At 56.3% G+C, this 25,713-nt stretch overlaps 1 protein-coding gene across 3 annotated transcripts in view; it reads right to left on the bottom strand.

Annotated features, from left to right (window-relative positions):
- Positions 1-25,713, bottom strand: part of LGR6 (leucine rich repeat containing G protein-coupled receptor 6) — a 168,106-nt gene that overhangs the window by 119,182 nt on the left and 23,211 nt on the right. For all 3 annotated transcript variants that reach the window (XM_075910202.2, XM_075910201.2, XM_075910204.2), the window contains exon 2: positions 998-1,069. In XM_075910202.2, the coding sequence (XP_075766317.2) occupies positions 998-1,059 (62 nt within the window). In that variant the 5' untranslated portion in view covers positions 1,060-1,069. The remainder of the gene's footprint in view (positions 1-997; positions 1,070-25,713) is intronic.

Raw genomic sequence — 25,713 nt, 5'->3', positions numbered from 1 at the left:
AATATACACAATCATGAGCTTTCGTGGGCAAAACCCACTTCCTCAGATGAAATATATGTTTATATACACACCATACTATATAATAATAAACAATATGAATTCATGAATGCAATCTTCATATTTTAGTATAATATAAAGGTGTTTCAATGTCTAGGAAGCTGCTTTTCTTTTTTTTTTTTTGACAGCAAACCCCTCTGATGAAACTTTTTTTCTACCGTTGGCCTGAGTCCAGGGCTCCCCTGTTCTGCCCTATTTTCAAGGGTTACTGGGTATGGGAGTAATGCTGGCCCGTTGCATTAGAGGAAACGTTAGCCTCACATACCACGGGAGCCTCATGGACACGTGGCCTCATTTTGATATTTTGCTGGAATCCTTGATGTTGCTGGTGCATGTGTAGTCAGAGTGTCAGACCGGCCAGGTGTGCAGGAAGAGCTAGGGGTAGGTACCCCAGTTCAGGTACACGTGACCACGGAGAACACTTTGTCGGCCACGCTGGCGTACAACAGGGTGCAAGATCAGATTGTTCCTAAATTCCATGGTCAACGTAACCACTTCTGTGGCAGCACTCGTCAAAGTGACACCCCCACCGGCCCATGTACAGGCGGCCTGGGCCTCCCCATCTCTTCAGAAGGCGGAGGGCTGCCAGGGGACAGTGAACAGCCTGTACAGCAGCGTGAGCCACTCCTGATCTGGCTGCTTTGCTCCGGGATAGGATAGCCCCAAATCTCGAACTCTGCACCGCCAATTCCCGAGTCCCACCAGTGTGAGGAGAACACAGTGGCTAGCGCCACATGCAGGGGCAGAGCCATGCAGCGTGGAATTAATTCACCGCTATGTCAAGCCGCTGCATCTGCCCTGGTACTGCAACCTCTCCTAGGCAGTTAGGGCCTGCATCTCCTCTTGAGGCTTGGCTCTACTGAGGTCACTTTGACTCCCTCCCCTCTGCCACACGGTGCCCCGGCACAAGCTATGCCTTGGGCTCTTGGACCATACTTACAGCTCCTCCAGGAAGCGCAGGTGGTGGAACGCGCTGGGCTGCAGCTTGCTAATGTTGTTCATGCTCAGATCTCTAAAGGGGAAGAAAGACAGAAGTCTCTGGTCAGTTACTTTTGGTGGCTTGCACTGTGCAAACCCCTCCCCACGTGGCCAGCCTTGGCATGGCACCAGGCTCTGGGGAGGGCAGATACGCCTGTGATCTCACACAGCAAGTGAAAATAAACTCCCTGGCTCTGAAATGTGAGTGCACAAAGCAGGGGGAGAGATGCAATCGAAGTAATTCATGCTATGCTCTCCCACAGCATTTCAAGCATCAGCCGGTTGACATCGCTTCCTATCAGCCTCGTAAACGTCCCGAGGCCATTTCCACTTGGGGAAACTGAGGCAATGAGTGGGTTGGAATGTTATTGCTTTAGACTCTTTCTGCACTGCTCCCTTCCAGGGGATCTTGTCCAGAGGCAGCACATACCTGCCTGCAGAGGGATGCCTGGAGGATGGGAGCCTCGGGGCTGGGGCAGCCTTTTTCACCTGCCTGGTGATTGTCTCTTTTCTGTGTGGTTTCATGAGACGCAATCCCATTCCAGGCACAACCCTAACCCTGACCTTGCTTTCTATTATGCTAAGAGGAAGCTGCAGTGGGAATTTGGTGGTCCTAGCTCGTACTGTTCAGAGGAGTTCTTGAACAAACAGACAAACAAACAGACAAACTCTCTCAAATCTCTCTCTCGATATATATAAAAAAGTTTTTCCTACTGGGAGACAGAATGACGTCATCACGCTCTCTGGCTGCAAAAGCTGCCAGAAAGAGGAGGTTTGGCGAGTGTAGCGAGCAGCGGTGGCAGCTCCCTAGTAGTAGATAAAAGTGAAATTCTACCAAGCCTAGTTATTCAGAAAAAAACTGTTTAGATTCAGGCTCTCTCTAGTTCTGCGGCCTCTGGCTGAGGCCACATATAGTACCTATTTAATATCGGACACGCTCACTCTCGGGAGAACAGATACTACACTGGAAAGTACCAGACTGACTGACTTCCATCTCAAAACCTTTATAATATACTAGCCCAGCATGTGCCCGAATATATAATTAATGGTACCAAAACAGTGTTTTGCTCTTCCACAGAGCAAGCGTAAATCTGTAGCTAAAACTCTCCATCAGGAGTTCCTAGGTAGTCAGGTGCAGTAAAAAGCTCTCTGGGTGGTAAAATTCTTCCTAAGGCTGAGACGTGTCAATCCAACATGTGAAATCGGGTGTGAGCGTGGCTGCTGTGTGGTACAAGTTTCACAACTTCCACTCAGCGTCTCTAAATACCAGGGGCGCGTTCCCAGGAATTCTCACCCTCTATAAGCAGGAGGCGGCGCAAAATGAGAACAAATGGCTCAATACTATTGCAGAAATGGAAATATTCCCCCCGCACCACCCTCCAAACACACACCCCAGAGCAAAACCCGGTTGTTACAGACCCGCTTTTACTCATGCGATTCCCCAGCACATCCCACCAAGTCAATAAGCCTCCGTAAGGATTCGCCCACTGATGTTAATAGCCATTTGTCCCGAGGAATGTCCAATAATGACGTTGTGACAGTCTCCTGTCAGGAAATCTATGGAGTTAGCAGGGACTGAAGAAGGGAACAGGTTGTGTAAGCCTGTCCTGGAGGGAGGGAAGATCCACTTCCCAGTTTCCAGAGCCATTCCAACCCATACCCACAGCTGTGCATAGCAGCTAGGCTGAGACGTAACCGTGGCGGTGTAGGAAAGATCCCACAATACTCCAGTGTACAACTGGAGCAGGTCTGTGATAACTGGCAGCTTGACCTACACACGGGCATAACAACTAGGCACATCCAGAGCTAAAAGCAGAAGCTCCTACAGCTTGAAGCAAAGAGTCAAGGCTCCCTCTCCAGGTAGCCACAGACTCACATCCCCTGTGGATCGGGTACACGCTCCCCAGTAGGTTACACAGCAAAGGAGTGGGCAGAACAGTCTAAAAATGTCCATCAACACTTTTTTCGATGGAATGCTAGATCTTCGACTAAATACTTTTTGGGGGATTGGGGGAAGGATTTCTCTTTGGGAAACTGAACAGTCTTTGATTTTCAGCCAAAATTGTGTAGATTTCAGATGAAAACTGCCCTAAAAAGGCTGAAACTGAAAAATATTTAGGTTTTGGAGAAATTTCAGGTTTTGGATGAAAAAAAAAATAAAAAAGTTTCCCCTTCATAAAGTTTTTCCATGTTTTAGACACAGTCTTGGTACGTGTGAAGAGCAGCTGGGGGATTTGGGGCAGGCCGGAGAAGGAGGTCTATCTGGAGTTTCCCCTATGGGTGGGGCTCATTGGACCATTCGTTGCTGGGGCATTCTTGCTTTTGTTTATTATTTGGACTAGAACAGTGTCATTGTGCTGGGCGCTGTACAAGTCCAGGGGGAGAGAGCCTGGCAGAGCTTACTTTTTAAATAGACAAGATAGTAGGCACAATGAGGTAAAGTGATTTGCCCAAGGCCACACGGTGGGTCAGTGGCAGAGCAAGAAATAGGCTCCTGGTCCCATCAGCTAGACCATGCTCCATTGACATCCATGGACTTACAGAATCTGGCCTCACTGTGATTTCAGCAGAAGTGCTAGAGACTGGCTCCTATCACCGAGGTACCTGGTGACATGCTGCGGCCCGGCTCCCTTCCCCCCTCTAGTGCTTAAGCTCCGGTCTCTTCATACAGCACCTTAAATAAAGTCTGAAATCATCTCTTTGGCCCCAGCCCATCTAGTCTGGCTCTAAACCAAAGCGCTGCCATTTGAGTGACACGCATTCCTGGAATTTCGAGCTCCGTCTCCCTGTACAGGAACCGTCCCTCCCCCAACCCTGCGCCTTTGAAGGCCGATCCCAAACGCTTTCGCGTTCCCTCGCGCTTTCCAGCGGCAGCGTGCCACGGGAGACTCCTGCCAATCCCCGAGAGCGCCGCTCGCCTTCCCTCGGGTGCTTGCGTTGAGCAAGATTTCAGGAACCCTCGTTCGAAATGTTTACCTCACGCGCTCCCAACTTGTGTACACAGGAAAATGGGGCCGCGGTTCATGGCAGCAGGATCCACAGAGCCCCAGGTCTCATAACTCACCACCTGGCCCTCCAGGGCAACTTAATACATTCACTTTGATGTCACTCTCCTTTCACAACCAGCTCCCTTCACCATGAGCAGGCAAACTGGTTTTCTCTACCAGAGAGGCAGAAAGAAACCAGAAGCTGCTACTCTCCACCAGGCCAATACCTCCCCTTCCCATGCGCCTGCTAAGACCATGGACAGGGCCGGATTAAGGCATGGGCTAGCCAGGCAGCTGCCCGGGGCGCCAACCTATGATGGCAGCTGTAAGGGGCACACGGCGCCCCTTATAGCTGCCATCAGGCACCGTGTGCCCGGCTCCCGGATCACGGCAGCAGCTCCCAGCGGCCACCCTGCAGCGGCCACCCTGCAGCGGCCACCCGGAGTGGGGGCCGCGGTAACCCCGCAGCGCCGGCTTGCAGCACACTTCCCCCCATGGCTGCAGGGCCCTGTATGGCCAGGCTCGGCTCAGTCCGCCCCGGGCGGCCCCGGGCTGCGCACCAGTGGCAGTAGCCAGGCTAGGCCAGGCCGGGCACGTGCATCCTGCCACCACCAGCTCTGTGCACCCTCCCCCACATGCTGGGTGGGGGCAGGGCCGGGCATGTGCCCTCTCCCAACCCGGGGTGCAATTAAACTGCCTGCCCGGGGCGCTGGAATGGCTCGGTCCAGCCCTGGGTCCATGGCCAATGGGCAGGGGCTGTTCCTACCAGGCAGACACCACGGTTGTTTAAAGCAGATGCCATCAGCCTGGCAGGGCAAAGGGATTTTGTACATTGGCATGAGTTTCCTCAGTTTACCAGGATCTCCAGCAAAGGGTGAATTCCTGCAGCAGCTCTAGCGCTCTGAGTGGCAGCGCCGGAGGCAGGCAGACGCGAGGCGCGTGGGACAGGAGGCTGAAGGATAAAACTGGGCACGAGAGACCAACTCTGAAGCCAAATCTCTGCCGCCACCCATCAACTTGGCCCCCCAGTGTTCAAAGAATTACAGTGTGAGGACCTGCAAATATGAAGTACACGTCCACCGCACCCACCCACCACGTCTGTCCTGGGGCTTCCCCAAAGGCCTGTCCCCTTTGTAGAACGGCGCAGGGGCAAACCTGGGCCCGGGCTTCCCCTGGGAGGCTACCTCCCCAGGGCAGAGTTTGGCAGGGCTCAGGAGCGGCAGCTCGGCCTCGGGGTTCAGCCCAACTTTGGGGGCCTCTCAGGTTTGACGTTGTTAAGGGATGAGGCAGCCAGAGCTGGGCGGTGCCTGGCAGAGGGCTCAGCGCGACGAGGGGCAAGGGAATTGGGAAAACCCGGCATGTGGGGAGCAAACCCCATCTTTACCCAGCACCTCAGAGCACAGAGCCTGCCCCCCACCCCGCCCCATCGCCCCTCCTCCGCACCAGCCCCGGCCTCAGCTCACGCCCACTGACTGGCCTCCCAGCTCCCCTTGTGTCTCCTGATCCCGGGCACGGTTCTAGCTCCACCCTACTCCTGACCCAGCCCCCCATCCAAGGCTCCTTTCTCCATCCTGCCCCGATGTCCCCAGCACTTTTAAGTCCGGTTGGGGCTGTCTAGGCCAGTGCAGACCGTCGAGACGGCTGGAGCTCTGGCACCCGACATCTCGGCGTGAGGGAGGGGGGCAGGCGCAGGCCTTTGCAACATCCCACAGCATCCGTGCTACTCTGGGTGCCGGTGGGAAGTCAGCTCTGCAGGGCCACGACTGTCCCATGCGAGCAAGGGGGCAGAGGAGAAGAGGCGGAGACTGGACTCGGCCCCGCCCCCTTCATGTGGGCAGAGCTGGCAGAACATGGGACTAAAGTAAACCAAAGAAAACCAGATGAGGCAGTTAACCAAGCCTGGTGATTTTGCCTGGTGCTTTGTTTCTAATGGGACCATCTGCCGGAAGAAACCTCCACTTCTGCTGTTCCTGGGAGGGAGGCGGTGTCCAGTCTAAATGCCCGAGGTCCGGGCTCACGAGATCATGCGTGTCTGGTACTATCAGGCCAATCCCATCCGCTTCTTAATCTCACTCCCTCAGCCCGCTGCTCCCAGGCCGTGTGCTGTGAATTCCCACACTGGTTCCCTTCGGCTTGGGGCCAGCAAAGCCCAAGCACCATGGGGTAGATTCACCCCAGGGGTAACTGGACTGGGCTCTTCCATGGTGCCAAGTGGAGCAGCGTGAGCAAAGCGGAGATCCTGGGTCCACCCAGCCCCCCTGGCGTTGAAGGATCCAGGCCGCTTCATGACAGTCGTGGGTGCAGCCGCCGGTGTGAACTGGGAAAGGAGTTTTGCCAAAGTCAGCGACTGTGCATGGACGTTACAACCAGTGGCACCGAGATCCAATTCAGCTCTATTACGACTAGAAACCCAACCTGCTAGACAGTCTGTTGTCAGAGCCCTTCCTGGGACGCTGCCTCCAGCGTTCCTAGAAACAAAACCTGACATGCAAGCACCAGGCCTTCCTCTCCGTGCGTGCATAGCCAGCACCAGTGTGTAGCGCTGATTCACACCCCCTGAGGTCTGCCTTTATCATTATGCATTGGGTGTTTACCTGTAGCAACCAGGAACCCAAGTCACGGACTGGCCTCCAACGTGCAAGGCGCTGTACAAATACAGACCCCAAAGAGCTGACAATCACCAGCACAAGACGAGAGATGACTACAGGCAGACAGGGGAACACAAGGAAACCAGATGTAAGCAGGATCTGAAGGAATGCATCTCTTCCGGCCAGCTGGAAGCGGGGAGAGACCTGGGGTGTGTCTATGTAAACAAAGCTTGCTCCTGCTTTGCTTAGATTTGCTCAGTATTCAGCAGACGGAGTAGCATTTTGCTCACTGCAATCAACTTCATTCATGACCCCACACCAGCTATGTTTGTATCAAATGCAGGGATAACAGTGTGACTCCGTCAGTCTTTGCTCGTCTGACTGTTATTTGCTATACTAGAAGGTTTTAGTGTAAGGGCTACCATCAAGTGCCCTACAGATAATCACGTATCTTGTTAAAACTCATGGGTATATTTAGCATCCTTTTTTAAGGCTAATTGGGAGGAGCAATTAAATTCCCCAGGATATAGTGATAGCTGGAGACAGGAGAAGCCACCGCCCAATGCAACAGTTTGTCTCACCAGGAGCCCAATGAGAGTTTAAGTTGTCAGGATTTAGAGGTTTCTCTGGGACTAATGCAGGAGCGAGGAGGTTGATTGGTTGTAGCTGTGTGCATTAGGGCCTGAAAGCTAACAGACAACAGCTGTGAGAGTGATCAGAGACAGCCGTCTTGGGGGCACAGGATTGGCTGAAGAGGCAGACTTGGAAATAATGAGTAAGGGAACCGCCAGCTTGCTTTCATTGCATTCAGGGGAACAGGATTCTGGGTGGTGCATTCTTTGCAAATATACAGGATTGCACCAAAGAAAGACTTGAGTTCTCTCATCAGTTTTTCCTAACAGACACAACCCAGCAAGACTCCCATTATTAGCGAATTGCTTAGGCTAACGGAGCAACAGTATCTGAATAGCGCCAGCTTTTCCAAATAAATTAAGGCCAAATTTTCAGGTCTTCAGTTTCAGATCTGTTCCAGTGGTCTATAAAATCACACCTGCGCTATGTCTACACTCGCGGCTTCTTGCGCGAGTAATATGCAAATGAGGCTAAGCGTGGAATATCACCGAGCCTCATTTGCATACCTAATGAGCCACCATTTTTTTCAGAAGAGGCTCTTGCGCAAGAAGGAGCGTCTACACTGCCCCTTCTTGCGCAAGAAAAACCCTTAGGTATGCAAATGAGGCTCGGCGATATTCCACGCTTAGCCTCATTTGCATATTACTCGTGCAAGAAGCCGCGAGGGTTGACATAGCCCTCGTGTGGCGAAAGTAAGTTAGAGTGCGCTATTTTCTCCTCATAAAACAAGAACAAGGAGATACCCAATGAAATTAACAGGCAGGGGGTTTAAAACAAACAAAAGGCAGTATTTCGCCAAACAACACAGAGTCAACCTGTGGAACTCCCTGCTGGAGGATGCTGTGAAGGCCAGGGTTCGAAAAAGAGCTGGATAAATTCCTGGAAGAAAGGCCCATCAATGGCTATTAGTCTGGGTGGGTAGGAATGGTGGCCGTTTGTCAGAGGCTGGGGCACTTGATGATTCCCTGCTCTGTGTACTCCCTCTGGGGCACCTGGCATTGGCCATGGTTGGAAGACAGGACACGGGGCTAGATGGACCTTTCGTCTGACCCAACTTGGCCGTTCTGATATTCTTAATGCCTTGTGCTGAGCACTTAGAAATCTGTCCCACAGAGGAAAGAAACTTTCCCAGCACCAACGGGTTGATATGAAGATTTCATCATGACTGAGTGTGACGGCGCGTTGGGGGTTCCCCGTCTCCTGCACCCCGAAATGGCACAAACAGACTGCACCAGCCAGTGGAATTGAGGGTGGTTTATTGCTCCTCCAGCTCAGCGCAGCACCGATGTAGTCTGGTCACAGGAACTGGGCTAGGATGCCTCAGGCCCCCTTGGGATGGGGGAGACTGGGCCCCTAAACTCCAGCCCCTTCTCCTAGGCTCCCCTCCATGCCCTCCGACAGCCAGCAACCAACTCCCTCACTTCCAGCCCTGCCCCCCAGCCAAGGCAGCATTCCACCTTCCTTTGTTCCTCTCCATGGGGGGTGTCTGGCCACTGGTTTGCATAGTGACTCATCCTGTTTTGCTGGGTCGTGGTACCCACGGCAGCCAGTGGGGTTACCCCAGAGCCAGCAGCATAGAAACCAGCCAGGTACCCCCACTACGTCACAGTTCTCCCCCCTCCGAGAGCGAACTGAGCAGGGTCACTCCGCTCGTGACCTAGGGAAGTTCGGGTCCTCTGCGTGGGAACCCGCCCCGGGGACATGGGTGCTCCCCTTGACTCAGGCCGGCCATGGCAAGGCCCCACATGAGTTGGTTTCCTCCGTCCACTCGCCGCCCCGCTCCAGGGCGACTGGCACAGGCCTGTCCTCGGGGGTCACACCCACCCTTCCACTGGCCTTGATCTCTGGCCAGGGTCTCTCGGGCTGGGGCCATGAGCCCAGCGAGCCTTCTCTGGACAGCCAGGGCGGCTTCCACCCCCGATGCTCCATCCAGGGAGGACTTCCCCTCCCATAACTCTCTCAGCAAGCCCAGAGGGTCTATCTGGGGTAGAGACCCCCAAGCCGCTTTCCTCCTGTCTTGGGCCTTCCCGCCCCTCTGGCAGGAGTCACAGGACCGGCAGTACCGCTGCACGGCTGTAAAGATTCCCGGCCAATAGAAGTGCTGGAGCAGCTTCAGCCGGGTGCTCCGGATCCCCCGGTGGCCCCCAATGGGGGAATCGTGGGCCAAATACAGCAGCTTGAGGCGATACTTTCGGGGGACGACCAGCTGCCGCTGGACCCTCCATGCCCTCGCCTTCCTGGGGGGGAGCCACTCACGGAATAGGAGCCCACGCTCCCGCAGGAATCTCTCCTGGCCACCTCTCCCCCGGGGCTGAGCTGCATGGAGGCCAGCCTGGTCCCTCAGCCTCTGCAAGGAGGGGTCTGCCTGCACCTCAGCCTGGAATTCAGCTGCTGAGGCAGGGATCGGGACCTGTCCCCCACCTCTGCCTAGGTCCGGAGTCCCAGCCTGGCTGGACCCCGTGTCCACTGGGATGGGACCCTGAGGATGCTGCCAGGAGTCCTTCCCTGGACCCACGTTGTCAGCCCCCCGCTGGCTCTGGCTCCAGGTAGTGACTAGAGCCCGCTGGGATTCATGGGGCCACTCCTCTAGGTCATTCCCCATCAGCACCTCGGTGGGCAAGTGCGGGTGCACCCCCACTTCCTTGAGGCCCTCCTTGGCCCCCCATTTCAGATGCACCCGGGCTACAGGCACCTTAAACGGGGACCCATCTATGCCCTTCAGGGTCAGCTGCGCGTGGGGTAGTATCCGCTCCGGGGCCACTATGTCGGATCGGGCCAGAGTCACCTCCGCCCCCGTGTCCCAGAAGCCCGTCACCTTCCTACCATCCACCTCCAGGGGTATGAGGCACTCGCTCCGCAGGGGCCGTCCTGCCCCCACCCGGTACACGGAGAAATCCGCCTCCTGAGAATCAGACCTCCCAGGGGAGGTGCACTGAGCATCCTTCCCCTCTCTCTGAGCTGAGGTTTGCCTGCCAGCCCCTGCCTCTGGGGCAGCCTGCCCTTCCTCCCGCCCCAGCCAGTTAACCCTGGAAAGTCCCCGGTCCTGGGACCTGGTGCACTGAGCCCTCTTGTGGCCTTTTTGCCCACAGCGATGGCAAGTTAGGCTTTGGGCTGTCTCTGTCCAGGCCCTGGCTGGTTCTCTGGGGCGCAGACGACCTGTTCCTTGGTCTCGCCCCGTAGTTGACTCCCTCCGTCGCTCATCCGAGATCCGGTCTCTGCGCGGTTCCCTCTCTCTCCGGGACTCCCGTTCACACCCGGACCGGCTCTCCGTGAACTCATCCGCCAGTCTCCCGGCCTCCTGGGGGTTCTCTGGTCTCCGGTCCTTGAGCCACAGCCTCAGTTTGGGTGGGCACGCTTCATAGAACTGCTCCATCATGACCAGCTTGAGCAGCTCCTCTGCGGTCTGGGCTCCGACTCCAGACACCCACTTGCGGCAGTATTGCGCCAGGCGGGAGGCCAGATCCACATAGGTCTCCCGTGGCCCTTTCTGTACCCCCCGGAACTTCTTCCTGTACATCTCGGGGGTCAGCCCGAACTTGTGCAGCAGGGCCTCCTTGACTCGGTTGTAATCCCCGGGCTGTAGGTCCTCCAGCTGACTGAGCACTCCGGCCGCCTCCTGGCTCAGTGCGGGGATGAGCTCCTGCAGCCAGTCAGCTGGGGGAACCCGTTGCAGTCCACAGGCCCTCTCAAAGGAGCTGAGGAACCCGTCTATGTCGCCCACGTCCTTCAATTGGGCCACCACGAGCCTCTCCAAGCGTCTGGCAGTCCTGGGACCCTGGGGCCCATCCGCACTTGGCGCAGCCGGTGCCCCGCCGGTTCTCCGCTCTGCCATGGCCAGCTCATGCTGCCGCTGCCTCTCTCGATCTTGGCGCTCCTTCTCTCGGTCCTCTACTTCCAATTCCCTGATCCGCAGCTGGATCTCCAGGCGCCGCAGCTCCGCTGGGCTGGCCCCTGCCCTAGATGGGCTACGGCTTGCAGGCCTCCCGGGAGACGCTGTCTCATCTCTCCGGTGGGTTCCAGCGCTCCTCCCCCTCTCTGAGCCTGACACACTCTCAGGGGGGGTCTGGCTGCTTCCCCTGGGGACAAGATCCTGGCCCTGTGGCTGGTCATTATCTTCCAGCTGGGCAATCAGCTGGGCCTTGGTTGCTTTCTGCACAGGCAAGCCCCTCTCTCTGCACAGCCCCACCAGCTCTGCCTTCAAGAGTCGGGCGTAGGCCATCTGCCCGCTGGGCCCCTCGGTGCAGACTCACCAGTCTAGTGCTGCAGCGCCCCACGATTCCCAGGAACCACTTCGCTCTGTCTCCAGCACGCCTGGCTCCAGGGCTCTTGCTTCTACTGCGCCTTGTCGCTTGCCGCTGGAAGCTCCATCCACGGGGTGCAGTGCATCCCACTTCTGACACCAGTGTGACGGCGCGTTGGGGGTTCCCCGTCTCCTGCACCCCGAAATGGCACAAACAGACTGCACCAGCCAGTGGAATTGAGGGTGGTTTATTGCTCCTCCAGCTCAGCGCAGCACCGATGTAGTCTGGTCACAGGAACTGGGCTAGGATGCCTCAGGCCCCCTTGGGATGGGGGAGACTGGGCCCCTAAACTCCAGCCCCTTCTCCTAGGCTCCCCTCCATGCCCTCCGACAGCCAGCAACCAACTCCCTCACTTCCAGCCCTGCCCCCCAGCCAAGGCAGCATTCCACCTTCCTTTGTTCCTCTCCATGGGGGGTGTCTGGCCACTGGTTTGCATAGTGACTCATCCTGTTTTGCTGGGTCGTGGTACCCACGGCAGCCAGTGGGGTTACCCCAGAGCCAGCAGCATAGAAACCAGCCAGGTACCCCCACTACGTCACACTGAGGGAGGAAGCTAATGGGTTCTGCACCTGGGAGGCAGAGGATTCAGGTGAGAAATCAGGTGCAGACTGGAAACAGCGAAGGTAATTAACCCCTGGAACAACTTACCCAGGGTCATGGCAGATTCTCCATCTGTGGCATTTTGGAATCAAGAGGGGATGTTGTTCTAAAAGATCGGCTCTAGCTGCGTGAAGAAGTACTCCAGGGAGTTCTGTGGCTTGGGTTATGCAGAAGATCAGACTAAGATGCTTACCATGTAAGAATCAATGAATGAATAGCCAGTAGCCCAGTGGCTAGACCTCTCAGCTGGGGTGTGGGAGATTGGGAACGTGGTAGATCAGGGATCTGAATTTGGGAGTCCCATATGCCAAGCTCGAGCCATTCCTGCGCCCCGGGCAGCGGGTGTGCACCGCATGCGCGGCTCCACCCCTGGGCACACGGCACATACACGGCCCCGCCACCCCGGCGCGCTGCGCACCTTACAGCTGCAATCGGGCGCACGGCACCTGATTGCAGCTCTAAGGGGCACCGTGCGGCCGGGCGTGCGGGACCCCTTACAGCTGCCATCAGGCGCCCCCCATAGGTTGGCACCCAGCTAGCCCCCCCCTTAATCTGGCCCTGATGCCAAGTGACTGCTGGTATCTGGCCCTGATGTCAAGTGACTGCTGGTACACCCATGCAGAGATAGGCTCAGGCATTCCCGGAAAAGCCCTCACCAAACCTGTAAGAGCTGCGCCTGCCTGCTTTCACCGCCAAATTCACTGCATAGATGGCCGACGGGCTGTGGTTTAGAGCTGGACGGGAACCATGTTTTCCATTTCATGGGAACTGCCAGGAATTCAAACACGTTTTCTATTCCCAAAAGGAACAAAACTAAACCCTTCCGAAATGCCTCCCAAAACAACATTCCGAATGCTTTGTGTCAGGTCCGTACAAACACTTCATGTAATGCAATACACCTTTCGCTACAAAGTCATTCCAAACAATCAATTGAATCACGGCATTGGAAAATGTCCCCCCCCCCCCCCCGCAAAGACCTGACATGGAATTTTGTCAAAATCAACCGGTGTCCAGGAAGCATTTCACTTTTGACCAACTGGTATTTTCCACTGGAAACACACGCAGTCGGAAAATTCCCGACCAGTTGGCTCTGGCTCCTTTATGCCACTCTGGCTAAGCTGGGTTCTCCTCACTGCATCACAGGAGCAATGCAGAATGCACGAGCTTAGAGTCTCGACGGCACCCCCATGAGACACTGCAGAAGAAGGGACAGCCCAGCAGGAAGAGGGCAAAGATGGCTTCATGCCACCCTTGTGTCCTTTTTCTTCTAGGCAGGGGCCCCATAGTCCCTAGGTAACATGGCCCACGAAAGCTCATCACCTAATAAACCATCTTGTTAGTCTTTCAAGTGCTACATAGTCCTGTCTTTTGTTTCAGCTACACCAGACTAACACGGCTACATTTCTATCACTATGGAGCAGACAGAAGTTGTTCTAAGATAGTGGCCACCTCCCCAGACTGGAGACCCTTCCCCAGGGGCATGTGGGGGAATCGGGATCACGGTTCCCAAGCCAGGAGCGGAGAGGAATTGCGGCACTAGGAGGGTGCTAGCGGAAGGAAACGTGCGTGGTCAATACAAGTTGCTGGGTTTCTCTGGACATAGAGAAGAGGGGGTGAGAGGAGAGCAGCTGGGGCTATTAACAGCAGGCTAGGCCAGTCTCACGCCCCTGGCCCTGGCTGGGGTGCCCGTAGCCAAGAGCGCACTCTGGCAGTGTCCAGTGCCTGTTTTTAGCAGGCGAGCCCAAGCTAGCCTGACCCTGCCTGCCCGCCTGGGCCGCGAGGCGCACTCCCAGCGCCAACGGCGAGGCGTCCCGAGGGGCTTGCTGCGTGCAACTCCTCCGACACCGCCCAGTGTCCGTGGCTGGCCCGGAGCCGTTCGTGGGGTGGAACGAATCCTCTCTTGTGGACACACTGAATCCGCCACTAGGGGATGAATTCTAGGCCGTGGCGGTCGGCCTGGGGAGACTCCAGGAGGGGGGAAGGGGCGACTGGTTGGATCTGTCGGGATTGCGGGCTGCTCGCTAATCCGTGGTCTACACGAGGGAGTTATTTCGAAATAGCATGCGGAGCGTCCACACGACCAAGCCCGTTATTTCGAAATAAGGGGGGGGTTCTTCCGAAATCTGGACTCCTGCTTTCTGCGGGGAATAACGCTGATTTCCAAACAGTTATTTCGGGAGTTATTTCGATTTTACTGATTTCAAAATCATTTCCGAGTGTCGACATGCCCTAAGGGTTACTGTCAAGCAGAGCCAACCACAGTCTGTGTGAGTGTTCAGCACGGGTCAAATGTCTTAAGATCCTGGACACCCAAAATAAGGGGGTTAGCATGGCAGTGGAGCAAAGGTCAGCTGCTCACATACACCCTCCCACACCCACACACTCGACAATCAGCCTCTAACATCAGACGCTGCCCCAGCAAAATGAATTTGCCTCGTGCCCATATAAGCCACAGCTGAGAACAGAGGGGGAAATCCGTACTAAGATGCTCTTTTGAAACTAAAAGAATTTGCCATGGTGACCGGCTGCTCCCGGCGTGGTTAGCGTGTGAAGACCCCTTCCCCTCCAGCCTAGCTCTGATGCCGCTTTACATGCCCGTAGTTCACTAGGGCAAAACCCTCAAAGGGATTTAGGTGCCTGCCAAGTTCCTCTTCATTTCGACTGGAGTTAGGAGCCCAAACTCTGAGCCCCACTGCACATCTGCCTTGAGCTGCCACTGCTCCTTTCACTGTTCCCATCACTGAGCTCGGCCCCCCGAGCCGCCTGTACCCCAGTTATCCCAATGCCTGCCAGCACCGGCCACCAGAGCTGTTTGTCTTATGTGGCTCCGTGCCACTCCGGTGGGATCTGGCAGTGCACAGCTATTGCTGGGAGCGCCGGACTGGTCCCTGCCAAGCCCCCGGGAATCAGCTGGCAGGTCAGCAGGGAGGTGCGGCCGGGCTGCGTGGAACATGGGCAGTTTGCTCCTTGCTCGCATCTACCTGTAGCGAAGGCGCGTTGAGTCGTGGCCGGAGGCTACCTGGGCTCTCCAGCTAGTTGGGAACAATGAGGGAAAGTGGGGGGCTGTCTGCTCTGTGACCCGGGATCCTCCTGCACTGGGATGGGAGATTCTTACTGACTCTCCCAAATGTGGATTAACCCAGACACCCAGGCTCAGTCTCCCAGGGAGAGACAAAGGGAGGGGGGCGGAGACCAGCACCTGGCTGGGGGGCAGTGCTGGAAGAGGGGTTTAGTTTCTGTCTGGTATCATGGAGGAAACAGCCTAAGCAAGGGGCTGGGATTTAGGGGCCCAGGCTCCCCCATCTCAAGGCTGCCTGCGCCTCCCAGAGCCTGGCCTGGAGCACCACATAAGAACATAAGAACGGCCGTACTGGGTCAGACCAAAGGTCCTTCTAGCCCAGTATCCTGTCTGCCGACAGCGGCCAGCACCAGGTGCCCCAGAGAGGGTGGACCGAAGACAACGATCAAGTGATTTGTCTCCTGCCATCTCTCTCTGGTCTCTGACAAACAGAGGCCAAGGACACCATTTTATCCCCTGGCTAATAGCCTTTTATGGACCTAACCTCCATGAATTTATCCAGCTTCTCTTTAAACTCTATGATAGTCCTAGCCTTCACAGCCTCCTCTGGCAAGGAGTTCCACAGGTTGACTATACGCTGTGTGAAGAACTTTCTTTTATTAGTTTTAAATTTCAATTGGGATGCTGCGCCCATTAATTTCATCCTGCTGATCTCCACGCACAGGGTTATGCCTGCAGCCACCTAGGGCTGCTGGAGATGGTGGTTTGGATGTCAGGCAGATCTCAGCCCAGCAGGGGAGACTGGAGTGAGATCCCCAAACTCGTCACACAGGCCCCTCGGCTGGGTATGACCGTCGGCCACTCCTGGCCTGACTCACATCAGAGCCAATGGCTTAAAGAAGGATCTCAGGCCAAGTCCCTCGGCGCTCGGCCTTTAAAGCTAGTGCAATGCCAGCAGTGGGCGAAGAAGCCACGTGTCTGGCCTGGCATGGCTAAGGATCCTGGAAAAGCATAGAGTTTTGTAGGCAAGAGTCGACACGGAAAGTGTGGAAAGATTTAGGGGCAGAGTAAGACTGGGGAGCTCATGTGTTCTGCCTCGTGGCAGGCACCCAGCGATTGCAGGGTGAGCTTTTGTGCTCCCCGCACCTTGAACTCCCACCCGTTCCAGATGGACCCTGCCCGGAGAGAGGGAACTGGAGACACAGGGTGAGGGATGTTGGCCAGAGGTGTCTCCCCCCCCCCCCCCCACGATGTAGCCTTCCAGGGATTAATGGCCTGCACTTAGCAGCCTCTTTGAAGGCCTGGCTCTAAGGCGGCTTTTCAGGCAGGCCAGCCCCTCGCCCAGCTGAGACTCAGCCCTCCCAGAAGACACCTTATTCCACAGCCCCTGATAGCTCTGCCTGGACCATTTTTTAGTCCGATTTCGTGTGGACCGATTTTCAATGCAGCCAGGCACTGGCCCAGCCTGCAAGGGAAACGGGAAATGGTGGCGTGTACAAAGCCACGGATGCCACCCCCGAATAGCTCCCAGCATGGACAAGCCCATGGATGGGTAACCGGTTATGTGGAGGGAAAGGGTGCTGGAGGCAGCATATCCGCTGGGTGGGACCCTCTGATTTATACCTGGCTCTGCCATTGGCTCCCTTTGAAGCCCTGGGGAAGCCACTTTGGCTCCATGCCTCAGTTTCCCCTATCCATTCAATTGGGATGCTGCGCCAATAAAATATGCAAAGCTTTTTCTAGTTTTCTTACTGGGAAGGAGAAGCACACCCAGCGGGACCTACGTAATTCCTTTACCACTACAGACGTGAGCCAGGGGGTCGTCATAGATTAGCAAATGCTCCGACCCAACCCAGAGGGACCCAAGATCTCAGCAGGGAACGTAGGCAGGATCGGGGCCTTTAAACATGATTCATAAGTTAAAGGTGCAGTTCTGTGGCAAACCTGTTCTTTTCCCCACTGCCTGCAGGTTGGCATTTGCACCTTCCTTGGATTTTCCTCTCCTCTCACTGCGACTGGTAGAACTCCCTGCCTTCTGCCCCTCCCCAAGAGAGGAAATGCACCTCTACCTTGAGCACCTGGCTGAATATGATCAGTGAGGCAGCAGAGCCTAGCAGATGGAGCCCAGGTCTCCACAGACCTGAGCTCTATGCTCTGCTCGGCCCCTGGCCTGTTGGGTGATTCTGGGCAAGTCACGGCACAGTGCCGTGCCTCAGTTTCCCCATCTGTAAAGTGGGGACCCAGTTCCTGACCCCCTTTGTGAAGCACTCCGAGAGCTACCCGCGAGTGCCATAGTATTTCATAATCCGGGGAGGTGCGGGTCAGCTCCACCCAGCCAGATGAAACGGATTATCAATGGACCATGAGGTCCTAGCCCCTCATGACCCAGGCTACTTGGGGGATGGAGGCCAGAGCCTGAGCCGGTCAGATGAGCAGATCTGGGCTCTCACTGACAGGGGCGCTTAGCTTATTGCAGGATCAGGGTGACAAGCCCCCTGTCAGCACAGAGCTCGGCAGGGATCTGGAGAGAGGTGGAAAGCCTGTGGTTGGGGATTTACAAGACAGCCTGGTCTTCCCTGGCCGTCAGTGTATGACTAAGGACCAGCTGAGGTCAAAGCAGACCCTGAGTGCAGAGGTGTGAGGCCACATCTGGAATATTGTGTCCAGTTCTGGGCCCCCCACTACAAAAAGGATGTGGACGCATTGGAGAGGGTCCAGCAGAGGGCAACCAAAATGATGAGGGGGCTGGAGCACATGACCAATGAGGAGAGGCTGAGGGATTTGGGTCTGTTCAGTCTGCAGAAGAGAAGTGGGGGGGATTTGAGAGCAGCCTTCAACTTCCTAAAGGGAGGTTCCAAAGAGGATGGAGAGAGGCTGTTCTCAGTGGGGGCAGGTGGCAGAACAAGGAGCAATGGTCTCAAGTTGCAGTGGGGGAGGTCTAGGTTGGATATTAGGAAAAACTATTTCACCAGGAGGGTGGGGAAGCGCTGGGATGGGTTCCCTGGGGAGGGGGTGGAATCTCCATCCCTAGAGGTGTTTAAGTCTCGGCTTGACAAAGCCCTGGCCGGGTTGATTTAGTTGGGATTGGTCCTGCCTAGAGCAGGGGGCTGGACTTGATGACCTCTGGAGGTCTCTTCCAGCTCTATGGTTCTATGATTCTAGGGGGCCCGGCGGTGGACTCCTGTCTCGCTCCCTGCCCGGGCTCCATGCCCCCAACAGACTGGCTGGCGTGGGGGAGCGGATCCCGGCACAGCAGGTGCCAAGCGGGTGAGCGAGTCGGGCCCATGCTGTGCTGAGGATCGCAGGGCCCTACGAGAGGAGGTACGTAGGGGGTGGGTGAAGCCACAGGAACATCTCAGACCAGCAATAAGATCATGCAGCGAACCTCAGAGAGAACAAAGAGTTAGCAAGCCAGCGGGCTACCAAAGAGGCAACCGGCGCTAACGCCACCTTGGGATCGCACCACACACAGGCAGCCTGCGCAGAGAAAACAAGGAGGGGGGAGGCAGACAAAGCAAACTTCCTTCCCGCTTGCCGGGGGGCCGCCCGTCTCCAAACTGCAGGGTCGCTCCATCCCTAGAGGTGGGGGAGTGCTGATGAAGTTCTTCCGTTCTCAGCCCTTTAAAGGCCCCCTGGAGAGATGCACCTGGCAGGTTCAAACTGCATTCCCCAGGGAGCAGCAGGCCAAGAAAGGGGCTTTGGATAAACAGCCTGGTTTTAAAGAGGCTCAGAGTCTTTTCCTCATGGACAGGACCCAAAGCGGCAAGCCCCATCAGACCCTGTATACTCTGAATGGATGCTGCACAGAACCTGTGACCACCAAGGAGAGCGGCCCGGGGGTGGAGTGCCAAAGGGAGGCCCCTGCCAGAGCTGGTGTGGCACTTGGGGTGTTCTCTGGGAAGCTCATTAGCATGCAGATGTAGCCCACACACCTACAGGGTGTGGGTCACTGTCAATGTTCCCTCGAAGCTTTTACAGTCATGTGCAGAATACATTTTGTTCTGTGCACCAAGGCATGTGCAGATGTGCACCACCAGTAGAAACACATGCTTCTGACTGTGGGTGCTCTGCCAATCGGCTGGGCGGCATTTGAATCTCTCCTGGGTGCCCGCACAAGCGCTCCGCTCACAGAGAACTCTGGTCACAGAGCGACCGAGAATAAAGTGAGAGACTAACGTGGTTGCTCTACAGCCTTAGCTGAGAGCCAGCTGGATTTCAGCTGTGGAGGCTCATGCACTCGGCTCCAGAGGTCCCAGGTTCGGTTCCACTGGTCGGTTTTACACATGGCGGGTCTTCTGTCATGTTTAGCACATTTTCTCGGACGGCGTTTTACTGTGAGAACAAAATAGACAGGAGACCTGCAGCAACTGCACCTGCCAATCACTGTGAAGAAGAAAGCGTGCAGGCGTGCTTGGGAGTCACAGGGCAAGCAGGGAACCATGCAGCTGGAAGCAACCCAGGCTGCTGGGAGTGCGGCACGGACTCCTCCATCCAACACAGCAGCTGAGGAGCTGGAAGCCTGGGAGCAGGTGCCTGAGCTGAACACTGGGTGGGGACAGAGAGATGCTGGTGCCCTGACCTGTGACAATCACAATCACTCAGAGGTCGGGGCCGGCTCAAGATTTTCCCACTCTTTTCCAAGTACTAGGTGTAGGATCCTCTTACGGAGCTGACAGACTCACAAAATCACAAGCCAGGGGCAGGGAGAGAAACTAAATAACCATCGGCTTGAAACCCTGAGCGGCCAGTGAGGGGAGATTGGCCAAAGGACTAGGACGCAAGGTGGGAAACTCTTCCCAACCCCCAGCCCACGCCAGCTAGTACCTGTCCCAGGAGAGATGCTGGCTACAAAGCAGCCGTCACGGTTCACACCCTCTTTGCAAGGCAGCAACCATCCTCGCTCACAGAAGACTGGCACTTTGCCTACCGCAGCGTGCGCTGCCCAAGCATCCAGCTGTACCCTCAGAAAGCACGGAGCGACTCGTCTCCCACCCGTCAGTTTCACTGCCGTGCAAGGCCACTGGCGGGAAGGAGGGGGAGTTTACTCCTGATTTACACCATGGGGAGGGAGACCAGACTGTCACTTTCCCCTCGCCCGCTGCGGTTGGGTGTTTGTGACGCTGGGGTTTTGTTGTTTTTATGGGTTGGTGCTGGCTGGGTTGAGGGTTTTTTTTAGAAAGCCGCTTGTAACCAGCGTTTACTGCAGCAGATGTCTTTCCAAACTAAACGTGGCGAGGGCCAAAATACGCATTCCAAAGGAGCACTTCTGGGGGGCTGTTTTTCCAAGCCAGGACACGGCGTCCCCTGGCCCTTCCTGCCAAATTTCAGCCTGACACCGCTCTCGAGAGTTTGGGCAGAAGTTTAGAGAGGCCTTTGCTTCCAAGAAGATGTAATTATTACCAGGACTTGCTTCATTGCCAGAGGCTCGTATCACACATCACAGGCACGTGTGTCCTGCCCACACGCACATCCCCCCCACATGCAAACATGTCCTATACATGCCTGATTACATGCTCTGCTCCTCCACACACAGATGCACCGCACTCACATGGCCTGTCCTGGGGAGTGCAGCAGGTCCGGACCGGATCGGTCATTCTGGGCTTTTGGCCTGGCTCTCGGGTTCCCACGACCACGAGGAATCTGGTACCTCTCCGTGGAATGAAAGGCCCAGACTTTCCCGGCCTGGGGACCTGACTGGGAGGAGGAGCTGCTGCCATTTCTGGGGAACGTGGGCAGGGGAGATGTGATCATAACTGTTCACTTGCTGTGTCGCCATCTCCTTCCCTTACGCCATATTCCAGGTGTGGGGAACCTAAGGCCTGGGGGGCCGGGTGAAGCCCCCAGCTTGCCTGGATCTGGACCCTGAGGGCTGGGGTTTCCCCCGCCCCAGCATGCACTGGCACGCCAGCCCCCCTTCACTGGCATCCTCATGGGAGAACACAAAAACTACCAGCTGAGCTCCCACAAGTGTACCAGAGAGTCGGCTAGTCCCTCGACAAATTGCGCTCCTGTTCCCCTTGCTGCCGCTAGCAGAGGCAGCGGGGTGGGGGTGGAGAAGCAGGAGCTGGTGCTGGAGAGAGCTGGCTGAAAAGCAGATTCCCCCCAGCGGGGCAGGGGAGGCAGGCGGGTAGTGGGGACCGGACGCAAGCCAGGCATCAGCCGATGCCCAGCTCACGCCCAGTCCCAGAACGCTGCGCCTTTGCTGTTTAAATGGATTAAGACCCTGCCGGCTCCTAAATCCATTGAAAAGGCAAAGCCACAGTGGGGTTAGCTCCCAGGGTCAGCTCCCGCTGCGGCTTCCCCGCTTATCGACTAGTCGATTAAACTAAATTTAACATCCCTATTCCCCGCCCCTGTTCCTTTAACTCCTTCCGCTCCCTGCCCCCTTCTAGTGCCCATATTTCCCCTCATGCTTACAGGCTACGATGGGTCACTTAGCAGCAGCATCTTGGAGCACCCCCTCTCACCACAGCCCCAGATGCTGCCCACTGAAACCCCTGAGAGGACAGAGGTCAACGTAGGCACCGCCACAAAAGGCTGAACCTGGGCCGGTCTGGGGAGAGGGAAGGGAAAATGGGAGAGACGGGATACTTTGGTTCCCAGGAAGCTGGGAGCCTTATGCCTTAGCTCCTGCACCCACCACCTCTCTTGGGCGGAGACGCCCGTCTCTCTCCCTCCTGACTGGAATCCTTCCAGGCTGCGGGGTTCTCTGCCTGTGTCGCCTTCCCAGCGGCTGGGAACAGATTTACGGCCCACAGCCTCCCTCCCCGCTCTTTTCAAACAAGTACATTTATTCTTCAGGTAAAAGCACTGCGGGAGAAAACACTAAACCTCCACGCAGGCAGCCATCACCTCAGTCCAGTAAAGGCTCCGGCTCGTGAGCAGGCCTTCAAACCCACGTGGGGATTTTGCCTGTGGCTACTGGTTCCTACCAGCGTGGGCTCAGAGCAAGAACCCACTGAGTCACTGGAGCTCTCTGATCTCCAGAGACAGGGAACAGGTGTCCAGCCAGCCTTGGGTCTCGCCTCAGGCCAAAGCTTCACAAGGCTGGGTTTTTGCACAACCAGGGGAGGGGGCGAGACAGTGTTAACAGAGTCCTTTGAAGTCTCTTGACACTTCCTAGGGGTTACATTAGTCATGTCTCTCGCCTGGAGATGTTACTAACCATCCCACACTCATACAGAATCATTTGCATTTTCAACACCAGGATCTCCTTCAACTTAACAAGCTTCAACTTCCTTCAAGAAGTCGCAGAGGGGTGGCCCTGTTAGTCTAAAAAAACCGAGCAGCCCTGTAACACCTCCGAGACCAACACCTATAGAGAGCGTATCATGAGCTTTCGTGGGCAAAAGCCACTTTTAAGTAGGTAGCAGGTTTGAAAAACAAAAAGGACGTTTTTTCTTCATGTAGTGCACAGTCAATCTGTGGAACTCCTTGCCAGAGGATGTTGTGAAGAGCAGGACTTTAATAGGTTTCAAAAAAAAACCTAGATAAATGAATGGAGTAGAAATGGTGTCCCTATCCTATTTCAGAGGCTAGACATGGGTGACAGGGGAGGGATCACGTGATGATTCCCTGTTTGGTTCACCCCTCTGGTATTGGCCACTGTTTGCAGAAAGGATACTAGACTAGATGGACCTTTGGGCTGACCCAGTCTGGCCATTCTTATGGTCACTTCTTCAGATGAGTGGAGAGTAGAAGAAAAGCCCTCCACTCATGAGAGAAAAGGCACTTTTTCCCTCCACTCTGCTCACCTGAGGGAGTGGGTTTTGCCCATGAAAGCTCAGGATACCAGCGACATATTTTTGTTAGCTACTCGCTGTTCCTTCAGGGAGGTTTCTCCGGGCAATTGCCTCACCTGTCAGCTTCATGAACGTTGCTGCCTTTGAACAAGGGGCGGCCGAGGCGTGGAAAGGCCAGGCTGTGCCGCAAGGCCAGTGAGAGGAGAATGCAGTGAGCCCACGGCTTCAGGCTCTAGACCTGCCTGAACCAAATCAGTGCTCAGGAAGAAACTCTCCTTTTGTGCAAACACCCGCAGCTTGGGACTCCTGCCCGGCCTGGCGCTCCCTTGCTACGGAAGAGACACAGGAGGACAATGAAGGCCAACAGATAAATCTGCCCTCTCCATTGACTATTGTCTCCGGAGCTCGTCTGTCTGCCCGGACACAAAAGGGAGAACAAGCGGGGACCGAGCAGCATCAGACGTGCTGGGAAGAGAGAAGAATGCAAAGGGGGGGAGGCCCCGTTGGAACTGGGTGGCGACGGGGGCACAGGGAGGTGGCTCCATTGTAGTTGTGCACTCAGCGGCCAGGGCTATTGAGCCCTTGTTTACCACGTGTGGGCGTGGGTCGGGTTCCTGGGCCTCCGCTGGGAGGCCTGCGGGGAAGGGCTGGGTCTCTCCCCTTCCTTTTGTGCACAGCTCGGTCGGAGGATGAGGGGTGCCAGGCCGAGGGGTAAGCAGGTTCTGAAGAAAGGCTGGACTAGGCCCTGCCAGTGAATTTGGGGCCAGGAAGGACCCTTCCGCCGGGTCAGATGGGCAGGGTCCGCCTTCCTATGCAGCCTGGGGCACATGGTGCTGATGGGGTCATCCGAGCATCTCTCACCCACTCCGGTCCCTGCCATTGGAACCCTGGCTGGCTCCTCCTGCTCTCTTCCCGGGGCACATGGCGGCTTCGTCTCCGATAGGTGGGAATACTTTGGTCTCCTTCTGGTTGTTGGGTGCCGGGGCCTGTGCTACACAGGAGGAGAGACTGGATGCTCTGGTCCCTTCTGGCTTAGGCCTGGAGGACTCAGGTCTGGCTCTGAGCAGGTGCAGGGATGCAAAACCAAGGAGAGCGCTGCCCCAATGCGGCTCGCGCCCCTTTAACTCAAGCACGTGGGGCGTGCTGCCTTGAACTCCAGGGCTTTCCCACCCAGCTCAGGACGAACAACTTCTCCCACAATTCCTTGGGAAAGAATTGCACGCCTCCCGGGATTTCTGAAGCACGGTGGATCTTGCCCGCAAGCATGGCAGCAGGGGGTGGAGGTGACGTAGTGGGGGGTACCTTGCTGGTTGCTATGCTGGGCAGTGGGTTGTGAGTGACCTCCACTGGCTGCTGGCTGCAGCACGGCCCAGCAGGGCAGGGGTGAGTCATTATGCAAAGAGGGTCTCTCAACCTGTCTGACCAGCTACCCCCCAGGGAGAGAAACAAAGGAAGGGGGAATGCTGCCCCTGGCTGGGGGGCAGGGCTGGAAGTGAGTTAGTTTCTGTCTGGGAAGCAGGGGAGAAGGAGCTAGGGGGGGGGGGCTGGGATTGTAGGGCCCAGCCATCCCCATCTCAAGGGGGGGCACTGAGGCCTCCTAGCCCCAGTTCCTGTAACCAGATGACATCTGTGCTGTGCTGTGCTGTGCTGTATCCTGGAGAAGCAATAAACTCCCTCTATTCTACTGGCTGGTGGAGTCTGTCCGTGCCACTACGGGGGTGCAGGAGACGGGAAAACCCCAACGCGCCGTCACAGTGGGTGTCACGCATAGGGGGACGGCACTGGGAGGTCCCGGGGACAGCAGTCCAGCTGCAAGGCCAGGGGTCCGGATCTGCACTGGCTTTGCGCCAGTCCACGGCCCAGAGGAAGGACACGCTGGGCGGGGAGCTTGGCTCATGACAACACAGTCGCAATAGCGCTTGGCAAAGCTTCGGCGGTGTTGCTGGTGCTTCGGCGTGTGGCCCAACGGGACGGAATCCTGCCCACGGGAGTTTAGGCATTGACTTCACCAGGGCTTGGATTGCACCCAGGGATGCAAGCGTGGCAGGTGTGTGCAGTGCCAAGGTCTCTAGTCTAGACCTGCCTGCTCCGGCTTTGCGCAATGGGGGAATTAATTCCCCCATAATTAATAACTCTTTGATGCCGTCGGAGCTCTTCCAGCGCTTCCTGGCCTGTGATTAACCAACGAACACTCCTCCACGCATGGCTTCTGACTGGACTCGCTGCATTCCTGTCGCTGCCTTCGCTCTACTGCCCGCGTTGCCCTAGATAACTGGGCCTTCGCGGGCTCCCGTTCCCTGGGTGGGGCAGAGGGAAGGTCCATTCGCTCTCTTGAGGAAAGGGGAGTGTTTTTAAGTGCACCCCCTTGTCTCGACACGTGCCCAGCAATGTCTGGAGAGCCCGTCTCAAGAATTCAGAAGCTACGCCATGAGCCACTCAGAATCAGGACAGCGGCTTCTGACTGCGGAGAGTTTGAAGAGTTACGCTGAAAGGCGCTGATGGGTCTACGAGCTAAGCCGTGCGGACCTACGGGGTTTCCGATGCCAAGGCGAGGAGACTGCGTGCAAAGCCTCGAGTCACTCCAGAGCCCTGCAAATCCGCAGCAATCTGGATGCGGGGATCCGCAGCTCGTAAAGAACATAAGAACGGCCGTACTGGTCAGACCAAAGGTCCAGCTAGCCCAGTATCCTGTCTGCTGACAGTGGCCAGCACCAGGTGCCCCAGAGGGGGTGGACCGAAGACAATGATCAAGCGATTTGTCTCCTGCCATCCCTCTCCAGCCTCTGACAAACAGAGGCCAGGGACACC

This window comes from Pelodiscus sinensis, chromosome 27, assembly GCF_052426305.1.
Source record: "Pelodiscus sinensis isolate ZL-2025 chromosome 27, ASM5242630v1, whole genome shotgun sequence".
Classification (NCBI taxonomy): domain Eukaryota; kingdom Metazoa; phylum Chordata; order Testudines; family Trionychidae; genus Pelodiscus; species Pelodiscus sinensis.
The sequence above is the reverse complement of the archived record's forward strand: the minus strand, read 5'-3'. Positions and strand labels throughout refer to the sequence as shown.